We start from the raw sequence: 24,213 nt of genomic DNA, 5'->3' as shown, positions 1-24,213 counted from the left end.
AAACTGTACCTAGGCTTCCAGGAATCTTGACAATTTTGTACTCTATTAACCTCACATTGAAAGTCAATCATTCCCAAATAGTTAGGAAAATGATAAACTTTCAGTTGGGAAGAGAAAAGGAAGGCAAGTGGATGTAAAATGGCCACTGCATTGCACAGCTTCAGGGGAAGCCATTTTACATAAAATACAATGTGAATGGGTGCCCTTGGAGTAAGGCAAAGCAGTCCTGCTCCAAAGGCACCATGGCAAATACTTTGATTATGTCTCTGCCATCCAGTTGACTCCTTTTTCTTTTAACAACCATAAATTTACTATTTCTCTCACTGTTCTCAGGTTAGATAGGAGGAATAGAAATGCATATATGATAACAGCTTATCTGAAAGGCAGTGAGCATTTGCATGAAGGACCCAATATAGAAAAAAATGCCCATTTGCTATGAATATTCTCTATAACAAAGCAAGACAAATTTAGCAGCACTTCATTGCATCTGGATAGGGGAGAGAGCTGGACAATTTCTTGCTAACAAGAGATGGTAAATGAAATTCTTTTCCATTTTGAAAACCTTTTTGCTAACTCAAAATGTGTAAAATGTCATTGCTGTTCTCTAGATTTTGTTGTGATAGCTTTCTTGTGTTAATTTGGTGACTGTAAAAATATTAATAATGACTTCCGTAGGTTCACTTGTAACCCTGGTCCCCCTAACCCTATTTTTCCTATATAAGGTCATAAGTTCCTCAACCAAAAATTCTCCTTCCACGAGGGTTATGAGGAACCTTACCCAGGCAGCTAGAGAGGTACTATTGTACTTCAGAGTGCATGCGGCGGCCCCTCTGTCTTCCTTCCCACCTTACCTGCTTTCCTCCTGTACCCTGATTTTGCCTGCCCTCATATGCTCATTTCCTCCAGTCCATTTGCTCTTCCGTCTGTCCTTCCATCTCTCCTTCCTTCTCTCCATCTCCACCATTCAGGGATGGGGCACTGAGGGCTGTGGCTGAGGCTGGACATGAGCCCAGCTACACAGTGACTTGCCTCATGCACAAGTTCGGCCAGCTCCCTGTCCAGCCCCATCCCTCCCACACATTGGGTGTTCATTTCAAAGCCATCCTTACTGTCTCTGTCAGTCACTAACTCGCATTTCCAATCCCAGAGGGTCCTGCTTCCTATCCAATGCCAGCTCATCTCCTCACTGTTGTATACCGTCAGGTTAACTGCCCTCACCTCAGCCGTGAATTCTGCACACCTCGCATCCGGGGCAACACCTGCTTCTGCTGTGACCTCTACAACTGTGGCAAGTAAGTGTTGAGGCCCAGACACAGGAATAACAGTCTGACCACAATGGACACTAGAAGGGCTGAGGTTAAAGAAGGGTGCATTGTGGGAATTAGGGAAGTGGAAGACATTGATCTGTTAACAGATTTTGGCTAACAGACATTACTTGCCTTCTCTGTGCCAGGCATCATGCTAGGCACTTTCGCATACTTGATCTCATTTAATTCTTACTTAGGATGTATGCAGAGTCATCCTCATTTTATAGATGAAGAGAGTGAAGTTCGGAGGAAATAGACAACTAGCCCAAGGTTACACAGAACTTGAAAATAATATGTATAGGATTCAAACTCAGCTCTGTCTATATCCAAGTTTAACAATGTTCAATAAATAGTTACTGAGTACCTTCTCGGTGCCTGGCTCTGTTCTAGACACTGAAGGTTCAGCAGCCAACAAAACAGAAGTCCTTTCCCCTGTGGAGCTTATATTCTAGTAGGGGAGACAGTCAACAAATACAGAAATATCTAATATAATGCGAGGTGGTGATCAGAGCTCTGAAGAAAAATGAAGCAGGAGAGGTAGATAGTGATGAGGGGTGTGTGTGTGTGTGTGCACGTGCACATGCATGCACACTCTATGTTAGATAGAGTAGCCAGGGAAGGCCTCTTTGAGCAGGTGACATTTGTGCAGACCTGAATGTAGTTGGGGGTGGGTGGGCAACCCAGGTAGATACCTGGAGAAAGAGTGCTTCAAGCAGAGGGAATAGCAAGTGCAAAGGTTCTGAGGCAGGAGCAGTTTTGGTGCTGGTTCTGCTACAGCCACTCTGGCTCTGTGCACTCCAAATTGCTAAAACATCCTTTATTCTTTCTTTCAAAATATATTTAGGTGCTAGGAATACAGAGATTGCCACTGAAGAGCTCGTAGACTAGTAAAGAGGATGGACATGTGAACAATCGATTGCAATATAATGTGATAAGTGCAGTGGGGATCAGTGGATGTGGTGGGGACTCTGGAGGCCCAATGAATGAAAGTCAGAGTTTGCCGGGAGGGAGCAGTGTCAAAGAGTAGGTGATACGGGAGCTGAGACTTACAGAATAAGTAGGGAATTAGGAGGCAAACCGAAAGAAGATAAAGGTGGGAAGGATATTCCTGGTAGTTGTGAAGAGGTAGTGGGTGGAGGTAGTTACAGAAGGTGTGGTAGGAGGTAAGACAGAGGTGTAGCCAGAGATCAGATGATAGAGAGCTCATTGGCCATAGGAACGACTTCAGACTTGACCCTGTAGGCAATTGGGGGCCATTGAAGGGTACAGCATGGAAGATGGACTTGAGTGGTTGAGGAATGGAGGCAGCTAGGAGGCCACTGCAAGAGTGCAGGCCATAGAGAACGGAGCCTAGATCAAGTTGGAGACAATGCAATGCAGGGAATCATTTTAAGAGCAATTTAGAAGGTAGAATCAATAGGGATGTGTGAGTAGGTGATGTGCACAGTGAGTGAACACCTCTCCATGCAGGGTATGTCGACCAATGTTTGTCACGCATGTATTTCCTTCAGAATCTTAGTGAAAGCGAACTGAGGGCCACAGGAGGCAGGGAGTAAGGGGAGGAACCTGCAGAGTGGGGCTGGATGGAGCTAGATTCAGAGGCAGCAGGTGGATGCAGCCCTCTCATCACTCACATTCCCTACTGTTGGTATTTTGGGGTCAGTTACTCTGGTTTAAGATTAAGACTTGCCAGACTAGAGGCAGGGAGGAGAAGGCAGAGACCATACACCAGCCCTTTACCTTCTTTGCTTGTGCCAGTCTTGTTTCATTGGCAGTGGAGGAAGAGAAATTTACAGATTAGAATGAGGTTTAGGGATTGTCTGGGGAGTTCAATTATTTATGTTGTAATAATAACCATCACTTGTAAAGGACTTCCCTCCTTAGCAGCAATGATGGAGAGCTGGCTATAACTGTACTTCCTCAGCCCATCCTCACAAAAATGATCAAAGAAACGTGACACGGGTCCTAGGGGAATTGGGGTTATTTTACTATCTTTCCTCTTGCCTCCCCTCATCCTTCCTTCCCCGATCTGTCTTTCCCTTTGTTTTTATCTCCTCCCTCTTCTCTCCCTCCTCCTACCATCCTTCTCCATTTTCCTTGGTGCTCTCCTCTCCTTTCCCATTTCATGGCCTCCTAGGGTGGTGCTGGGAGCTGGCCAGAACTGGGCCTGAGATCTCAAGGAGAGAGGAGGCCCACTGAGAGGGTTGAGAAGTGATTCCTTGCAGACACACCTTTCTCTCTGTGACAGTGCGTTTCTGAAAAAGGTTTGAATACACAAAATCCTACTTTAAATTCCATTTGGCTGAGCCCTCAGATGAATTGTTTTTGAAAGTGGAGGTCAAGTCCATTCTATGTTCCTGTCAATCTGAACTTCATAAAAATCGACTTCCTTACTTTCTTAAAGCAAGTTATACCAGAATAGTCTTCAAGGAATTTTATGAGGAGCTGTGCTAAACTACGCACTCCCTAAGGGCAGGGAGCATGACTTAATCTTATCTATACTTCCCTGGCCCCAGCACAGGGCTGGGCATGAGCAAAGAGCTGATGAACAAAAAGAAGAACTCCCTTTTCACTGGGGAAAATAAAATATTGGACTAGGCAACTGAGAGGGGTCACGGGAACAGTCCTACTAAAGATCTTCAAGCCTAGAAATGTCTTTCACCTACCTAGTGCCTGGAAGCCAGCCCCGGACATCTCTCAAAGCCCTTTCCCAAGTCTGTAGTGCTAAGATTCCAAGGGCAAAGCCACTAGAAAAGGACTTCCTTAGCTTTTCCTGAGGAAACGGTCCCACCAGGCCATAAACCCAGGCTGAGTCTGAAGAGGCGAGGGTCCCACAATAGAGGAAAATGCTTTTTCTTGACCTGGGGCTTTTTCCACCCAGAGCCAAAGAGACCTAAACTCAAGGCCTAAATATAGCTAGCAATAAGCATTCTGAGGCTTGGAGACTTTAATTTTGCCAAATGTGTGTTTGTTTTCCTCACGCGAAGCCTATTTTTAATCAATTGCCAGCTCCTCCAGTCCATTTCCTGGAAAGGAGGCCAAGAAAAAAAAAGTGGGAACAAAAACATCAGGCAGTCATTTGTACAGTGCTACAGAAACAGAGTCTCTACTGTCCCCTCGAACCCACAGGCCTTCTTTGACGTCAGGGGTGTTGAGGTTTTAATACCAAACATAGATTATTCTATTTAGCCTCATGCAGGAAGGTGGCTTTCTCTAGGACACAGCTCCTCAGCAGTTGCCTTTCAGCGTACTTCAGGCTTTCACCTACTCACTCATCTTTGGAAAGGTCAAGTCAATATCACTGGTTTTCAGCGTGTGACCTAAAGGAAATGAAGTGATTTGTGAACAGCATCAGCTGGTAATAAAATGAAAGAAGATAGCCTACTTCCATTCACTCTTTTCTTCGACAAACTTTTCTTGAGCTCCTACTATGTGCTGGGGCTGTTCTAAAAGAATGGGCATCAATAAGACACAGCTTTGCCCTTAAGGAACTCAATTTGCCAGGGGGATTGCAGGGAGGGGGACTTAAACGTATATGCAGAATGCATACAGCAGGAGAGAGACACATAGAGGCTGGCCATTGCCACTGCCCGTCCACCAAGAATTGGTGAGTGCTCCAGGCCCTTATGGAAGAGCAGAAGGATGCCTTCCTGCCTTATCTAAGATCTTCTGCTGTCTACTTTGTTAAGTAGGAGACTGAAACACAGAGAACTTATCCGTTTCTCTAGGTCCACCCAGAATGTTGAGAGCAAGGGGGTAAAAGCCCACATTGGGTAATCAATCTCATGATCAATACAGTGATTAGTCTTTGCACTCAGTTACTCATTCACCGAGTATTTATTGATGACCTTTAATGTTTCTACCACTGTGCTAGGCAGTGAGAGAGACACAAAGGAATGTTAAGAGACGACCCTTGCCCTCAAGAGGTTGCGATTTTGACAGAGACATCATGTCGGCCTTGGCCTTGATTGTAACATTAGCACCAGCACAGTATTTAGCACTGATATGCTACCAATACATATTAGATTAAATAAATAACTGAATTATTGATATATACAAAGTGCCAAACTAAGAGGAATAGACTATGGGAGTCCAAGGAAAAAGCTAATGAATGGGTAGTGGCGTCTTTAAAGAAGGCACTATTGAAGCTTTGAGCAGTGAGAGAGATTAGGATAGGCAGAGAACAGAAAGCAATACCTTCAATGCAGGGGGAGAAATCTGAGCAAAGGTTTGGAATTAGTACCCAGCATAGCCAGTGTGGGGCTTCTGTGGACTCCAGCCTGTCTGGAGTGTGTACTCCATTTTGGGGCTGGACTTTGACAGACTGAGGAATTTGAACATTCCCCTGAAGGTACTGGGGAGCCACAGAAGGGTTTCGATTAAGTGAATGATATATTATTAAAAGTGTTTTGGAAGAGTAATCAGGCAGCAGTAGGGTCTGGCAGGACAGCCTTACAGTGATGGAGGCATGAGGATGGGAGCAGTGGGAATGCAAAAGGTGCAATTTCAGAGGAAGCTCTGCCCAGAGACTGAACCAAATGGAATCCTGAATCTCAAGCAGAAAAAAAAAACCACATTAATTTGCTAAACCCGAACCATATCTAAGAATTAGCTTTCTTTTCCTTCACGGTTCAGTGAAAAAAAAAAAACATTTAAATGGCTGCTGGAACCACTCAAACTGAAACCAAGTATATATTATCTAAAATTATTGAATATTTTTAAAAAAACTACTATCCTATTCCCACATTGTGGTTTGTGCCTACAAAGTCTTAATACTGGCCAGGCACAGTGGCTCACGGCTGTAATCCCAGGACTTTGGGAGCCTGAAATGGGAGGATAGATTGAGCCTAGGAGTTCGAGGCCAGCCTGGGCAACATGTCAAAACCGCATCTCTACAAAAATTAGCTGGGCATGGCGGTGTGAGCCTGCAGTCCCACTTACTTGGGAGGCTGAGGTTGGAGGATCACTTGAGTCAAGGAGGTTGAGGCTGCAGTGAGCCATGACCATACCACTGCACTCCAGCCTGGGTGACAGAGCAAGACCCTGTCAAAAAAACAAAAACAAACAAACAAAAAAACAAAAACAAAAAAAAAGAAAGAAAGAAAGAAAAGGAAAGAAAAGAAAAGAAGGAAAAAAAAGAGAAAAAACCCAACCAAACAAACAAAATAAAGTGTTAATACCTTTAAGAACAGGGTTCAAAGGTTTGAATTGTGTTGCCAGAGGCTGGCTCTTAGAAGGAACAAAATGTAGCTACATATTTTAGTGGGGGCTTTTATTATATGTTGGAGTACTGCTTTCATGCCTGCTGGCATTACATCCCCCAGGCTCAGAGAAGTTAAGTAAAGTAAGAAAGTAAGTTGCTAGAGTAAGAGTAAGAAAGTAAGTTGCTAGAGTCAGCATCTGGTGACAGAGCATAGATGACAGAGCCAGGATTCGAGCACAGTCTGACTTCAGAGCCAGCTATGGCATACTGCCTGCCTATATATACTACTAGTCCACCCTTGGTGTTTTAGGAGGCAGGCAAACATAATTTGGGGGATGTCAGAAGTTGACTCCCAAGCCACAAAGGTGCTCCTACAGTTCCACACTCACCCATACACACAGGTCTGTCATTTTCAGAGAATAGTCCTTGTACAGCTGTCCCTTTTGGGGGGCAGTAAATAATCTGTGCAACCTCCCTGCCCTATCCCCAGGGCCTAGTACAATGCCAGCTAATAGGAGACAATGTATGCTCATGCATGGGCTCTTGAGATATGCTCCTGAAAATACTGAAATCCAATTCAAACTCTTGATTAATTGAAACTCCCTTAAAATTCCACTATGGGCCAAGTGTGGTGGCTCACACCTGGAATCCCAGCACTTTTGGAGGCTGATGTGGGAGTATCACTTGATGCCAAGAGTTCAAGACCAGCCTGGCCAACATAGTAAGACTCTGTCTCTACAAAAAATATTTTTTAAAAAAATTCCACTACAGAAGCTTACTATTAAAAAGAATGGGTCTCAAACATTGATGAGCTTGTTAACAAGGATTCCTGACCCCATCCCCAGAGATTCTACCAGATTCAGTAGGACTGGGGCTGGGCCTAGGAATCTGCATGTTTAACCATCTCTCTTCCTCAAAGATACATGCACAGATACACGCAGAGACACCCACAGGCACACACAAATAACACACTGATACAAACAGGCAGGCACACATAGACACAAACACAGATGATTCTGATGCAGTCTGCCCTGTAACCACACTGACTTCACCTCCTTAGAGAAACACTGACTTTAAAGAATCTGAAGATAAATTCATCTGTAAAGTTTAAGTCTTTTCATATGTGAATAATCCCTCTCTGATTCATTTTGGAGATCAACCTTTGATTGTTTTTCTTTTTTCTTTTTTGCATTCTTATAGCAGGGGAGTCACATGTAATAATCATCCTAATGCCAGGGCGTTTCGTTGTGACTTTAAGAACCATAGTGTTTTAGATTCATGATGAACTCCAGTGGCCAAGTTGTAAACTAGTTTGTGACATCCAGGAGGACAGGAACTTTCATTTAATTAATTCCACAGGTATTTATGTAACACCAACTGTGTGTCAAGCACAGCAGTGAGCAAAATGAACCAGTTCCTGCCCTCATGGAGCTCACGTTCAAGTTGGGGAGGCAGACAATAACGTAGTAGACACATCAGTAAGATATTTTCATATAGGAATGAATGCTACAGAGAAATTAGAAAAGGGTGATGTATTGCTTAGCTCGGGCTGCCATAACATGATACCATAGACCAGGTGGCTTAAACAATAGAAATGTACTTATTTCTCACAATTCTGGAGGGTGGAAGTCTAAGATCAGAGTGCCAACATGGTCAAGCTCTGGTGAGGGCTCTCTACCTGGCTTGTGCCACTTCCCCTCTGTGCTCACAGTGACCTTTCCTTTCACATTCAAGTAGGGAGTGAGGGAAAGAAAGGCGGGGTGGGGGGGGCGTGGAGTAGGGAAGTCAGGGGAGAAGGCAGGAAGAAGAGGAGGAGGAGGAGGAGGAGGAGGAGAGCGAGATCTTCCTTTTCTTATAAAGCCACCAATCCTATCCGATTAGGACCCCACCCTTGTGGCCTCATTTAACTTTAATTATCTTCTAAAAGCCCTATCTAAAAATATGGTCACATTGGGGGATAGGGCTTTAACACATGAATTTGGAGGGACAAAATTCATTCCATAGTAGATAATGTGATAGAGAGCGACAGGACTGGGAAGGAGTGTCTTTGGACAGAGTGGTCAAGAAAGGCCTCCCCACGGAGGCGACTTTCAGGTTTTGTGTAGCAACTCAGCTTTAGTTCTTTACCAGGACATTGGTTTTTGTTTATTTGTTTGTTTTTTTGTTTGTTTCGTTTTGAGAGGGCACACACTGAAGTCTTTGAAGCCTGAATTCAGGTCCCAGTTCTACCACTTATGACTTGGGCAAGTTCTTTAACTTCTCTGTGCTTCACTTTCTTCGTCTGTAAAATGGGCATGATGATAGTCCCTATTTGATAGAATACTGTAAGGATTTGCAGAACTTTCTGCAATGATGGAAATGTTCTGTAATCTGCTCTGTCCAGTATAGTAAACACTAGCCACATGTGACTATTGAGCACTTGAAATGTGGCTGGTGAGACTTAACAACTGAATTTTTATTTTTGCTTAATTTTACTTAATTTAAATTTAAATAGCCATGTGTGTCTAGTAGCTACCACATTAAACAGCACAGATTTAATGAATTCACATATGTAAAATGCTTAGCACTGTGCCTGGTACATAGCAAATGTCAATAAGTGCTGTCTAGGATTAGTGTTAGTGATGGTTACAAGTATTTTTCTGGCAGGTAGGAGGTTTTTTTCGGGGAGTGGGGATAAGCAATCACACTTTGATTTATTATAGTACATGGCTATGATGTCTCTTACTGTAGCTCCCCACCTGCCCACCTGTCTTTTCACTGAGCTGTATGGTAACCCAATCCCAGGGTTGGGGAGGGGGCCGGGGAGGACAGCCTGCTCCCTGGGGACTGACTGGAGCATGCTCCTCCCTGTCCAGCCGGGTGGAGATCACTGGTGGGTACTACGAATACATCGATGTCAGCAGTTGCCAAGATATCATCCACCTCTACCACCTGCTCTGGTCTGCCACCATCCTCAACATTGTTGGCCTGTTCCTGGGCATCATCACTGCCGCTGTCCTTGGAGGCTTTAAGGACATGGTAAGGAAAGAATTGACTTTGCATTTCACAGTGGCCCCTGTTGGGGATAGGGGGAAGGCTAGGCAGTTGGAGGAAATGCAGACACATATTTTGAAGGGAAGAATCAGAAGCAATTGCTTCAAAGATGTAGTTGCCTTCAAATGTCTCAAGTTGAAGAAGCCAGGTAATGTCATCAGTCTGCAAATATTTCTTGTTATACACAAATTACCTGTGTTCTGGAGGCACCTTCTGGGGGTGGGGGGTGAAAGGAGGAAGGGGTGTTCTCAGTTCCCCCATTGCACTATGTAAACATAGTCTTTTATAGCCCCACCCCACACTTTCAGTAAAATTTTTTGGGAATAGTTTTCCCCTAACAAACTTTGGGAGAGATGGAAGGAAAGGTTATTTTAGCTATAGGTAGGATTAATGCTAGTCTTCCCCTCCCCAGGTATTTCATCCTGAAGTTTCTTCAGAAAGAGCATCTGGGCTCTTTTCTGTTTGCATTCGCAGAGCCAGCTCTAGGCTAAGTTGCTTGCCAGGTCTTGCCTTCAACTTGGACCTCAACCTCAGCCTCCCCACTTTCCATTCTTTCCTTCCAAATCTTTTCCATTTTTGTATGTGTGTCTGCAAAGGCACAGCAGGACTCAGCATTCAGTAGGTACTCCATATAGTAGGCTTCTTTTTTTCCTTTCCTTCTAAGGCGTTTCTAAGCATTTATTTGCTTATTTGATAAACCTAGATCTCTAATTATGGAGACAATAGCTTTGAGTTATGGTTATCAACCTGGCTTCATATAAGAATCACCTGCCCAGCATGGTGGCTCATGCTTGTAATCTGAGCCCTTTGGGAGGCCAAGACAGGAGGATTGACTAAGCCCAGGGGTTTGAGACTAGGCTGAGCAACAGCCCCTGTCTCTATTAAGAAAAAACAACTTTTTTTTAATTAGCTGGGTGTAGTGGCATACCTGTAGCCCCAGCTACTTGGGAGGCTGAAGTGGGAGGATCACTTGAGCCCAGGAGGTTGAGGTTGCAGTAAGCCGTGATCGCACCACTGCACTCCAGCCTGGGTGACAGAGTGAGACCCTGTCTCTAAAAAAAAAAAAAAAAATTGCTTGGGCTCCTTCTCTAAAGATTCTGATTTAATTGGTCTAAATTGAAGCCCAGGCATCAGGTTTTTGTTTGTTTGTTTTTTGTTTTTCTTTTAAGCTCCCAGGTAATTCTGATCTGCAGCCATGATTGAATACCACTGTTTTAAAAATGAACGTTCCACATCTGTTTATGGAATTATTTTGTGCCTAAGAGGGACTTTCCTTTGACCCCAGAAATTAGCCCCTAGGCCCTTGGCTGTTTCTGTCAGATTTTGGGGTCCCTGAAGAACAGAAACCTGAAAGGCAGTTTGTAATTTGATCCTGGACTGTCAAAAGGATGAATGTTGGAAAGTGAAAGGTGGGGTAGGACGAGGGAAAAGAAAGAAACTGTCGTTTTGGATTGCAAGTCTCCAGCAGTACTGGCCTGACTGGAAGTATTAAGTGTTCCTGCTAGTGACTCTAAGTCAAGAGAAATCCTTTCCTGCCCATCTGCACTCTTTCTTTTTTTTTTTTTTTTTTTTTATTTTGAGACAGAGTCTTGCTCTGTCCCCCAGGCTGGAGTGCAGTGGCGCGATCTCGGCTCACTGCAAGCTCCGCCTCCCGGGTTCACGCCATTCTCCTGCCTCAGCCTCCCGAGTAGCTGGAACTACAGGCGCCCGCCAACAGCCCGGCTAATTTTTTTTTTTTGTACTTTTAGTAGAGACGGGGGTTTCACCGTGTTAGCCAGGATGGTCTCGATCTCCTGACCTCGTGATCCGCCCGCCTCGGCCTCCCAAAGTGCTGGGATTACAGGCTTGAGCCACCGCGCCTGGCCTCTGTCTTTCTTCTTTCTCTCCCTCTCTCATCCGCACGTTTCTCATCCCAGCTTCCCTCCCCGGACTCTGGAATGCCCAAGCACTAACAAGTAGGGGAAGCATCAACAAAGGTGGAGCCCCAGGAGGGAAAAGGATTTCCTGTAAATTTGGCCTTGAGGAAGCTTTTAGGTTAGAGAGCTGCAAAAAAGCTGTTTCTGGGTCGGGGCTTCTTTGGAGAAAAGAATGCCCTTTGTTCTTGGAGACTTTCCCCAGGGGGCAGATGAAAGTGCAGGTATTGTGTGGAATCTCGGCAGCTTTGGCTGGAAGAGAAGCTCCCAGGTTTCGCGAGTTGAGGAGATGGGACCTCAGGATGGGTGTTAAGAGTTCTCTAAATTGTCCCTAGAGCTTTCAGGCTTGGATGGCAGAGATACCTTGATGCACAAATGGAGTAGGTGGTAGCTACTTGGTAGGCTCTGTGGGGTGCCTGTAAGGCTTCCCCCTCTCCAATTTTACCCTACTGTGGGCGCTGAAACTGCCACCATGTTTTATTCCTTACTTTAAGATAAGCATTGTCCTTTTTCTCCTTGTCCACTTTCAAAATGCATGTATTAAACAAAGGAATAGGCTAGTAGGCCACAGAGGTGTTTATACTTTAAGTACTAATCTCTCAGCATGAAGGATTTGATAAGACCCTTTTCCATGATGATGGAAAGAATTGGATTTTGAAGGCAAAGAGCATCTCAGGAAGACAGAGAGAGTGCCTAGATGGACACTTTCAAGAAATTTCTGGAAGTTGGAAAGAAGGGAGGAGTAGGAAGATGATATGCTAAGGAATACAACCCTGCCAAGCTTTTAGCCTTAGCTTTAGTCCCCTGTTTTCCCTCACTGTGCCCCTTAAAAAAAAATTGAGGTGGGGCCAGGCACGATCGCTCACGCCTGTAATCTCAGGACTTTGGGAGGCCGAGGCGGGTGGATCACGAGGTCAGGAGATCGAGACCATCCTGGCTAACACAGTGAAACCCCACCTCTACTAAAAATACAAAAAATTAGCTGGGCGTGGTGGCGGGCGCCTGTAGTCCCAGCTGCTCGGGAGGCTGAGGCAGGAGAATGGCGTGAACCCGGAAGGCGGAGGTTGCAGTGAGCCGAGATCGCGCCACTGCACTCCAGCCTGGGCAACAGAGCAAGACTCCGTCTCAAAAAAAAAAAAATTTGAGGTGGAAGTCACAAACATAAAATTGATCACTTCAAAGTGTACAATTCAGTGACATTTAGTACACTCACAATGTTGTGCAATCATCATTTCTGTCTAGTTCTAGAACTTTTTCATTACGTGAAACCTGTACCCATTAAACAATCACTCCTTGTGGCCCCTTCCCTGAGGCCCCAGCAACCCCTAATCTGCTGTCTGTCCCTATGGATTTACCTATCACAGGTATTTTCTATAAATGGAATCATGCAATATTCGAACTTCTGGGTCTGGCTCCTTTCACTTATCATATTTTTTTGTTTTTAAGATTCATCTACCTTGTAGCATATATCAGTGCTTTGTTTCTTTTTATGGCTGAATAATATTCCATTGTATGGATAGACCACATTTTGTTTACTTTTTATCCATCGATGTACATTTGGATTGTTTTCACGTTTTAGCTACTGAGAATAGTGCTGCCATGAACAATCATGTACAAGTACTTGTTTGATTACCTGCTTCCAATTCTTTTTCCACCTATGGGTGGAATTGCTGGGTCATTTGGTAATTCTATGTTTAACTTTTTGAGGAGCTGCCAAACTGTTTTCCACGGCAGCTGTGTCATTTTACGTTCATACCTGCAGTGTGTGAGGGTTCCAATTTCTCCACATCCTCACCAACACTTTCTCAAAAAAATTATAAACATTCTAGTGGGCGCAAAGTGGTATCTTGTTGTGGTTTTGATTTGTACTTCCTTGCTGGCCAGTGATGTTGGGCATCTTTTTATATGTTTGTGTGCAATTTCTATGTATATCTTCTTTGGAGAAATATCTATCAAGTTTTTGCCCATTTTTTATTTTCCAAACAATATTCACGATTGTTAAACAAAATTTTAAAGTATTACAAAATGTTTAATTTTCATCAGCTTCAAGGTTTATGTTACCCCCAAATTTTGTATATAACTGAAGTTTCAAATCCACTAACACTCACTGAATTGATACCACTCTAGATTCTAAGGTATCAGTTTCTTCTTACCAATTTTTCTTTGCTTCTTCTAACATTTCTTGTGTTTCATCTTGAGAATGGCTAATGAAAACATCACCAATTTGATAAGGTATCGTTAAGCAGTCATCATCTGCAAGCGTGATGTCATTGCAAACAACTTCTAAATTGTGGAGTTGTTTCCTTTTAACTTCTGTTTCTTCCTTCAGCTCTGTGATTCCACTCATATTCCTTGCAAATTTGTTTACCTAATGCTGATCTTCAAAAGTAGAATTGAAATTTTCTGCAGCCTGTAAACAATAGTACTAGTAGCACCTACCTGTGGACTTTTGAGGGCTGATGTGATAACCCAGGTAAAGTGCATGTATTAGTCCATTCTCACACTGCTATAAAGAACTGCCCGGCTGGGTGCAGTGGCTCATGCCTGTAATCCCAGCCCTTTAGGAGGCCGAGGTGGGCAGATCACAAGGTCAGGAGTTTGAGACTAGCCTGGCCAACATGGTGAAACGCTGTCTCTACTAAAAATACAAAAATTAGCCGGGCATGGTGGTGCATGCCTGTAATCCCAGCTACTCGGGAGGCTGAGGCAGGAGAATCACTTGAACCTGGGAGGTGGAGGTTGCAGTGAGCCGAGATCGTGCCATTGCACTCCAGCCTGGGCAATAGAGTGAGACTGCGTCTCAAAACAAAACAAAACAAAACAAAAACTGCCCAAGACTGGGTAATTTATAAAGAAGAGAGGTTTAATTGACTCAGCTCTGCATGACTGAGGAGGCCTCAGGAAACTTACAATCATGGCAGAAGGAGAAGCAGGCACATCTTACATGGCAACAGGCGAGAGTGCATGTGAAGGAAGCAAAGGGGGAAGATCCCCTTATAAAACCATCAGATCTCGTGAGAACTCACTCACTATCATCAGAACAGCAGCATGGGGGAACCACCCCCATGATCCAATCACCTCCCACCAGGTCTCTCCCTCAACACCTGGGGATTACAGGGATTACAGTTCAAGAGGAGATTTGGGTGGGGACACAAATCCAAACCATATCAGTGCATCAAGTGCGTAAAAGCCAACCTCGGTCAATGGGACCTTCAGTTTCCCACACCCTAAGGACAAGGCCCAGGCTGCAGGGTCCTCATGCTCCCCAGAGGCACCCTCAGTACTGAGAGAGGTGCCCAGAGCCCTCCATGGATTCCGGCCTGGGGACCCCCTGCCTCAACAAGCCAGGTGCCTAAGCAAATGCTCAGGGCCCTGGGTGCAGACAGGGCTCCCCACGGAACAGCTATAAGGGCTGGGGGCCTCAGTCTTGGGCCCCACACTGAGCTTCAGAGCTGGGCACCTCCAGCATCCCACACCCTCCACTCCTCTGCTGTGGCTGAGACCTGGCCACTGACCAAGAATCCTGCCCATTTTAAAATCTGTTTTGTTGTTGTTGATTTGTAAGAGTTCTTTAAAAATAGTGGATACTAGACCATTATCAAATATGTGATTTGCAAGTACTTCCTCCCATTCTGTGAGTTGTCTTTTCACTTTCTTGATAGTGGCCTTTGATGCACAAAAGTTTTTAATTTTGATGAAGTGTCATTTATCTATCTTTTCTTTTGTTGCTTGTGCTTTTAGTGTTATATCTAAGAATCTATTGCCAAGCTCAAGGCCATGATTTCCACATTTTTGTCTAAGAATTTTATAGTTTTAGCTGTTACATTTAGGGCTTTGACACATTTTGATTTAATTTTTATATCTAGTATAAGTTAGGGGTTCAATTTCATTCTTTTTCATGTGGATATCCAGTTTTCCCAGCACATCTGTTGAAGACACTGCTCTTTCCCTACTTTATGGTCCTAGCAACCTTGTCAAAAATCAATTAACTGCAGATATATAGATTTGTTTCTGCATTCTTAATTTCACTGTTATCTTTGATCTCTTGAGGAAAAAATGGGTTTGCTGATGGTCTGTCCTGATAGCGGCAATAATGGCCCCTAACCCTCTACAAAGTGCTTTTGCACAGTTAATCTTCACTATTACTACCTCGTGAGGTAGGTATTACTGTCTCTGTTTAACAGGTGAGGAAACAGTCCAAGAGGGGTCAAGTGACTTGCCCAGAGCTGAGTAGCAGAACTGGGACTGGAGCCCAGATTTGTCAAATGCCAGAGCCTTTGCTCTTTCTGTTCCATCCCAGCTGCCCCTGACTAACAATTGGATAGCCCTTTCTGGTTCTATGAGTATCTTAACAGATATTACCTCCTTTGTTTAGTTGATTTAATTAAAAAATTAAAAGCAAGTTGTTTCCACCTGTTGGGAGCTTCTTTCACAGTACGGAAGGAGAGCAAGGGAAGTACTGAGCATTATCAAATGTCAATCCTAGGAACTCTATCAAGGACCAGGGCAGAAAAAAAATGAAAGCAAAGATCCGGGGAGAAGATCTTTGATTCATGAGATTAGAGAACACCAGTGGGGGCACAGATAAGGATACCAAGGAGGAATCACTGCCTAGATCACTCTATTAAAATAAGACCATGGTGTAAAAAGTCCAGGAACATCACTCAGGTGAGCCTAAGTAAAATCCTTGGCCTACATCCAAGTGTGGTTGGTGACTTGTGATGTGCCTCTCCCTGAGTAGAGTCCCCGGGGTCTGCAGGGAGGCCCAGGGGTGCTGGCTGATGAAAGCCATTTCCAGAGAGTGAGGACAGGAGCCGAGGGCTGTGAGCTGGCAGCCTTCAATGGAATCAGCTAGGAACCACCATTTCCAAAGTTGTGGGATCATGAAAGGAACCCTGACAAGAGGTGCTTGGTGAAAAAGATCTTAAAGAAACGTTTGAAGAAGTGTTTTTGACCAAAGATATGAGGATTTGAGATGAATTTTTAAAAAGTGAATATATCTTTCCATTTTCTTCTAATTGGTATCGCTGGTTTAGAGTAAACTGGAGAGGGAAAAAAAGTAGCATTCTTTCCAAAGTCCACAATCATTGTCTCAGAATAGACTCAGTTTTGTCCAGGCAAGATTGCTTTCACCATTTCCTGTGCTACCTAGTAACCTTTTGTGTTCCTGGAGCTCAGAATGCTACTGATCAATAATGGGGGAGCAGGGCGGGCGTCTCACAACGTAAGCCCCAGAATTCTAACAGAAATACACATACACACACACACACACACACAAACACACACTCCAATACGTGCACACAAATAGAAACAGGGCCCAGATTTATTGTAAAATCAGATTTATTGATTTAAAATATAACCACACTACTATTTTGGCCCATCTCTTTTGCCCCATCCCTGACTAAGTCTTCACTCCATTCCCCATTCCCTCTTCTTCCTTCTCTTGCTGGCTTGTCCATTTTCTCTATATCCTCTACCCCTGCCTGTCTTCTCTTCAGAGACTTTCCTATACCCATTTAATCTTACTCTCATGTTTCTTCTGTGTTGCCTTCTCTAAATAGTCAACTTCCTTTCAAATATTGTCTAGACCCTTGGCCTTGCTGAACACACAAAAACTTTTATATAGTTTACATTGCATGATTGTTTCTCCACAGTTAGGCTTAATTGATTTAGATAGAAGAGCTGGTTTCATTTTGCAAGAGCTGGAGGGTGTGTTTTTAATTGACAGAATGCCAAGGGAACGTGATTTCTGGTACTTCCCCAGAGACAGAATTTCTTTTCAGAATTCTGGTGGAGAGGTAAGGGCATTTCTGAGTAAATGTAAAGCAAGCCAGCCCTTGGAATGGTCAAGATCTCAGCCCTCTTTCACACATTAAAGAGGCTGACAAACATTTATCTGGCTGTCTGTGAGCTGCATTATGACTGAGGTTTGTAGCTCTTCAAACCTCCTAGAGATGTAAACAGTAACCCACTCCAAGGAAGAGAGCAACAGAACTGTGTTGAAACTTGCTGGAAGGGAGTTTCCCCCTGCCAACACCCTAACATGGTTGCTTTTGTGACTGCCAAAGCCTGCCTACACATTTTCATCACTTGAGAGGAAGCTTCTGCTTCTCTGTTAATGTGCTGTAGATATGTTCCAGAAGGAAGACACATTGATTTTTCAGACAGCTCTCAATTATACACATGAATGGGGGAGGTATCGATGACATGGAAGATGGAAAAATCATTTACCCCACACCTTGACCCATGTGGCACAAAGCACAGTCCTACTTGGGAACTAATGAGTAGTGGTAACTTCTTTTAGCAGTGCTTTGGCTCTGATGAGAGCAGGGCCTCCATTCTGGACAAGGTTAGCTTTAACCTTTGAAGGGCTACACACACCACCATGTTGTAAAAAGGATATAAAATTATGTCTGCATTGTTTTATTTGAAAATAAAGGGGGGGATCAATATATTCTTCTTCTTAGTCTTTCATGGCTTCTATGCACTGCTAGGATTTTGCCTCTACTCTACAGGGCTGATGAGAAATGAATACCCTTCATGTCTTCAGGAGACCCCCTTAGCAAGGTTGGGATCTCTAAGAATCCTTACAACTTTTACAAATTCTTTGTGATTGAACACACTCTGTCACAGCAAGAACACTAGCTTGTTCGGCCTTGTCTATTTGATGTTTTGCATTTTGAGTCTTATTTTTTCTTTTTAATTCTTGTTTTTAAAAATCACACAAATAATTTCAACTTTTCTATAGGTTTAAATTTTTCAAGTTAAAAAGTTTGGGGAAAATGACACAATACAAATTAGTTGTAAACATTTTGACATATATAGTAGAAAGTTAAGAATCCCTATATACCTCCTAATTCTACTCCCCTCCCCAGAGATAAACCATAGTTAACAGTTTGCTATGCATCCTTCCAGGTTAATTTCTTTGCATTTACAAACATACATACATGTATAATTTTGGGGGTCTTTTTTTAAAACATAAATTGGGATCATGTTATATTAATATAACATAATGGCTTTTAAAACATAAAAATATATCCTGGACAACCTTCTCTAAATAGGTCCACATCATTGTTTATCAATAGGTGCATGGTATTCCATAGTATAGATGTACTAAGTTTATTTAACCATTCTCCTAGTGATGACTATTTATGTTGTTTCTAATTTGTGTTTTTCTACAGAACCCAACTCTCCCAGCACTGAACTGTTCTGTTGAAAATACCCACCCAACAGTTTCTTACTATGCTCATCCCCAAGTGGCATCCTACAATACCTACTACCATAGCCCTCCTAACCTGCCACCATATTCTGCTTATGACTTTCAGGTATGTTTTGGGAGAAAAAAGAACCCTCTATTACCCTTGCTTTCACTCATGCTCTCTTGTTCTCTCCCTAAATTCAATTATGGAACCTTTCCATTGTCTGCATATGTATGAGGTAGCCATGCATCTCCCTAATGGCCAGCAGCCTGTGGATGCTAGCTTAAGGACTGTGTAGGCAGGCAATGATGGCAGAGATGGGCAGGTGGAAGCTGCCCAAGAGAAGAAACAGAGAGATGGAAGAAAAAGGGAGAGAGGGAGGTAGGATCAAGGTATCCCAAATTGCCTTGAACTACACCAAGGAGAAGATAAGCTAGTTGGGAAATGGCAGCTCATTAGTACGCTACCATGGGCCCCCATGCAACAGTGGCTTTTTCCATTCCTCTGATATGGGGAGAGGCCTAATCCTGCTCCTTAACACAAGGGCATTCTGAGCCACACGAGGGTTTGAATCAAACCTGTAATGAGGAAGAAGTCCCATTCTTTTTCTCCAGACTTCCTAACTAAGACTACACAGAGTATTTTTATAACACCCCTCCCCCTTTTGCCCTGTTATCACGTAGGTCAGAAATAGTGTTACCAAATTTGCACTTTCCCCTTTTCCTTTTGAACCGTGACTACTAGTAGAAAAACAGAACCAAAAAAGGCACTTACTTAAAAGGAATTCATTGCATGCAGAACACTGAACTAGACACTTTGGGCAAACAAGTGAAATGGTCCTTTAAGTATGTATAATGATTATAAACCCTTGACCATAGAAGAGCAAGGTTACACTAAAATCTAGTTAATTCAAACTTTAGAGACCAAAGGAAATACCTTTTAAAGAAGGGAAACTCATAATAAATTTGCTTCTATTGATCAAGAGACCATGAATGTTCCATGGGGACATGAAAGTACGACTATCTGGGGGTACTTCCAATTAACCACCCAGTTTGGCAATACAAAGCCCTTGGGCAACCTAATTTCAACTTCAGTTTGGCAAAATAACTGAAACTTAAAAATCTGATTAAGTTGAACAAAGTGTTGTTGTGTTTGGTTTAGATACCGTTCAGAGAGGTCTGTGGCTCTATAATGCAATAATAATACATATAGTGTGCACATGCACTTGTTCACTTGTTCAGTTGTATAAAATATAGTACTAGTTCAAAAAGGTATCCATTAACCCATTGATGCCAGAGGTTGCAGATTTTTTTGTGAAAAATCAGACCTTGGCGATGACCTTGAGCAGGAGGATATAAATAACTCCCACAAGCTTAGCGTTCCAATAATGAGACACTAGGCATAAATGGGTTAAAGCTTAGAAAATATAATGATAAAATTCTTTCTAAAGCCTACTGTGTACACAGGTAGACAACTCAGGTAACTTGTTACCCAAATAGGTGGTATAGACTGGAAAACAAAAATATGTTCAAGAAGGGCATAGATAATTTCAATAGTGACCAAGGCAACAAGGAATTCTTCAAGAGAATGCAGGGATGTTGAAGCTAAAACAAGGAAGGTCATCATTCTCTTGGGGTCCCTATAATAAAAAGTCATCCTTAAATAGAGGAGCCACACATGGGTCTAGCCCAAGAGGCCTCCTCTACTTTTATATCAAAGTAATTACGTTGATTTCAGGAATTTGCACTTTATAATGAACCCTTTAAGTAGGGACAATAATACATCTGGTGATGGGTACCACAAATTATAAGATAGGAAACCTCTCTTTTGGGTATGGAGCCATCATTCCTCATTCAAATCCTACCCCAGAAATGAAAGCAAGATTGAGAATGCCAACAGTGACTTGGATTGTTGGTTTCAGTTCAATCAATGTTTACTCTGTGTTCCATGTGCCACGCATTGAGCCGGGAGCTGTGGAAATAGAAATTAAATGAGACAGTCCCTGCATTAGTCTAGGGACTTGGGGGTGGGGGGTCAGGGGACAGTAGTGGAGACAAAAAAGTAAAGAAAACATTACCCAGAACACTATGGAAACAGCATACCTAACCCAGAAAAGGGATCCAGATTTAGCTACCTAGTCCAAACCTATACTATGGGCTTGTAGCAGGGACTTAGGGGATTTTTGAGACAGAGTCTTGCCCTGTCACCCAGGCTGGAGTGCAATGGCACAATCTTGGCCCACTGCAACCTCCACCTCCCGGGGTCAAGCAATTCTCCTGCCTCAGCCTCCCGAGTAACTGGGATTACAGGTGCGTGCCACCACGCCCATCTATTTTTTTTTTTTTTTTGGTATCTTTTGTAGAGACAGGGTTTCACCATGTTGGCCAGGCTGGTCTCAAACTCCTGACCTCGTGATTCACCCGCCTCGGCCTCCCAAAGTGCTGGGATTACAGGCATGAGCCACCGTGCCTGGCCCGCCCTTACTTTTTAATAACAGCTACTATACACTGAGTACTTACTATGTACTAAGCATTGTGCTAAGTGCTTTACATATATCATCATTCAGTCATTTACCTCTTTGAGAGAAGTACTCTTGCAATTGCCATTTTTAAGATAAGATGACTGAATCATGGAGAGATTAAGTGACTTCACCAAAGTCACAGAGGTGGTAAGTGAAAGAGCAAGGATTTATATCTAGGGCTGACTGATTCCAGAGATTGGGTTGGGGGATTTTTGAAGTTGTGAATCTAAGTGGAGCACAGATCTTTCCCCAGTTAATTTTGGGATATTTATACTTTCTACTGGTTTAAATCGTGGGCTTCCTACTCATGGTCCTCAGAAAGGGTCTCTTTACTCTTTTTTCTTAAATTATTAAATTGATCCCCACTGAAAAAGGATTCCCCTCCTTCACGCATTCCTCAGAGGGGAATTCAGGGGCTGCTTGGACACTTTTTATATGTCTCCCACATCTTTCCCTAGGCTCAAGATGTCTTTAGTATTTCCTGTTTGAAGACTTTATAATTGTATAGCCTAAGTCTTGAGGGGGTAAGATTTTAAGTGATTTCTCTCTAGAACTTAAATGGTTTCATTTTAGTATTTTAGTTTAGCTTTCTTTTGCTCACCAAGTTTCATTCCCTTATAGTTTCATAGGCGAAAATACCATTCTTTACACAAGAAAGTCAGCCAGGTGCGGTGGCTTACACCTGGTAATGCTGGTAATCCCAGCATTTTGGGAGGCCAAGGTGGGTGATCACCTGAGGTCGGGAGTTCGAGACCAGCCTGACCAACACGGAGAAACCCCATCTCTACTAAAAATACAAAATTAGCCAGGAATGGTGGCGCATGCCTGTAATCACAGCTACTCAGGAGGCTGAGGCAGGAGAATCACTTGAACCCGGGAGGTGGAGGTTGTGGTGAGCCGAGATCACGCCATTGCACTCCAGCCTGGGCAACAAGAGAGAAACTCCGTCTCAAAAAAAAAAAAAAGGAAAGTCAAGAGGCCAAGAAACATCGGCTTATATTCCCAGATAAATAAAAAGCAGTCAGCAAATGTACTCCAGATCTGACAATAAAACCACCTGAAGCACAGACCCACCCCCAAAAGGCCAGAGCTCCCTCATGCTCTTCTGATTGTAAAATGACCTAAGTTACAGCCAGAAAATGGACCTTTCTAGACTTTCTTCTGAATGACTTCCCATTTTGGTTATTTCCAAGTAGGACTATTTCTGTGACTTGGTTTGGTGATTTCAACTTCCTTTTGACCCTGAGGCTAATAGGAGGATGAGGAAAAAAGACTTACAATGTTTTGTTTTAACCCCTCAAAGTCATACCCTTATTGGGTAGCTGTCTAGTGAGGAAGCTTGGGAAACACTTCTTGTGGTCAGACATGAGCAAGGATTTGGGTCTGATCAGCTGGCCCTGAGGAAGTTTTGAGTGCTGAGCTTAGAGAAACTGGATTGTTTCAAACACTGGGCTCCAGGGTGTCCTTGCTTCTCAGGAACTCCCCATACTCCAAAGCAGGAAGGATATAAGCTGAGACTACCTTTGCCTCCTTGCTCATCTATCCAACACTCATTTCTCTTGTCCTTTGCACTATTTCCCCACTACCCCTTCAGCTTTAGCCAAGTAGTCCAAAATCTGTAGGGTACAAAGCATCAGTTTTTACTTCTGCTGGGAAATTAAACCCAGCTATTTATAAACCCCTCAAGGTTCCCAGCAATATTTCCCAGTCTGGCATACTGGGCCAGTACCCTTACTTTACTCTAACCGTGGAATGGTCCCTTTCCTATCCATTTGGTGACCTGCCAAGTTTAAGCTTAAAATAAAAGTCTCAACCTATGCAATTCAAAAGTGCCTCTGTTTTTCCTCTTTATTAAATCACGAGGGTACACTAGGTTTCACCCTAGCCACTAAAAGTTATTCATTATAAATTGGGCCCATTTAGTAAAAGGATTGCTTTGATCCTAGGAGGGTACAGTTTATGGCACAGGTTGCTGAGAGCCTTAGAAGGCTGTTGTTGCTATCACTCAACTTTTTCTTCCCCCCGCCACCTGCCCGCCACCCCACTGTCAAGTCTTTCCTTTCTTCCCCTCCTTTCCCTTGTTCCTGACTCATCCTTTTTTTTTTCCTCTTTCTTTTACCCACTCTTCTCTCCATCTCCCCAGCCTTTGCTTCCGGGGGCAGAACAGAGAGGGAATGCACAATACCAACAGATGCTGGATTTTACCCTTGGGACACAGTGTCTTTAACTAGTAATTATTACCAGCCAGTTCCTGGGCTCTTTGTGAAGTCACTGTCCCACAAGTCTCCTGAAGAGAGAAGCATGCCCTGATGGAAATGCGCATTGATCTTGAAGGGTGTGGGTCAGCCATCAGGCAGGCAGGAGGCAGGCTAAGGTGGAAGAGGAAAGCCATCTGTGTCCCTGAAAGGGTGGTGCTCCTCTTTAAGCACCATCAGCCTGTTGGCCACCCCAGCCTCTAAGAAGCAGCTCAGGAAGCTGGAGCTGACTAGGCCCAGCAGTAGGCTATTTAGATGCTCTTCATGCTTGGTGGTGCACAAGGATTCAAAGTTCTGTTCTCCTGAGCTGCCCACAGCATTATTAAAGTCACACTCTCAGGCAGGAACCAGAATACACCAGGCCAACTCCCTGGCTGCGACAAAGCCAAATCTTTCCCAAGGTGCCTGCCTGTTGCTAGGAAACTATGCACTGGTACTGTGGGCCTTTTCCCCCGCTAAACCCCAAGGGTGTGTGGACTGCAGCCAGTTAGCTCCCTAGCTCTGCCAGGAACCCTTCAGTTTTATCCTTAAGACTCCCAGCATCCTCAAAGGGAAGTGAGAATCATGACCCCCTCCCCCCATACTTCTCAAACACAAAACTGAGAAGTGAAAACCCAAGGGCCGTTGTACCACCCCCTTTTATTATCAAAGTGTACAACTGCCACCCACAGCAGCTGCTGCCCACAGAAGCCTTTTAATGCCTCTCAGGACAGAACTGCCTTTAGCTTCACTTCAGGAAACTTGCCTCTCCCTTCGGTGGCTGGGAACACCTAAAACTGGCC

At 43.7% G+C, this 24,213-nt stretch overlaps 1 protein-coding gene and 1 pseudogene across 2 annotated transcripts in view; one reads left to right on the top strand and one right to left on the bottom strand.

The window, feature by feature from the left end:
* Positions 1–24,213, top strand: part of TMEM255A (transmembrane protein 255A) — a 52,525-nt gene that overhangs the window by 24,134 nt on the left and 4,178 nt on the right. The window contains exons 6-9 of one of the 2 annotated variants that reach the window (XM_032757542.2): positions 723–794; positions 1,204–1,292; positions 9,366–9,528; positions 18,638–18,781. In XM_032757542.2, the coding sequence (XP_032613433.1) occupies positions 723–794; positions 1,204–1,292; positions 9,366–9,528; positions 18,638–18,781 (468 nt within the window). The remainder of the gene's footprint in view (positions 1–722; positions 795–1,203; positions 1,293–9,365; positions 9,529–18,637; positions 18,782–24,213) is intronic. The other variant, XM_032757543.2, reaches the window with a different exon arrangement.
* On the bottom strand, positions 13,486–16,248 carry LOC116812220 (prefoldin subunit 4-like; annotated as a pseudogene).

This window comes from Hylobates moloch, unplaced genomic scaffold, assembly GCF_009828535.3.
Source record: "Hylobates moloch isolate HMO894 unplaced genomic scaffold, HMol_V3 SCAFFOLD_7, whole genome shotgun sequence".
NCBI classification, from domain to species: Eukaryota; Metazoa; Chordata; class Mammalia; order Primates; family Hylobatidae; genus Hylobates; species Hylobates moloch.
Note: the sequence above shows the minus strand (reverse complement) of the source record. Positions and strands in the feature narration are given on the sequence as shown.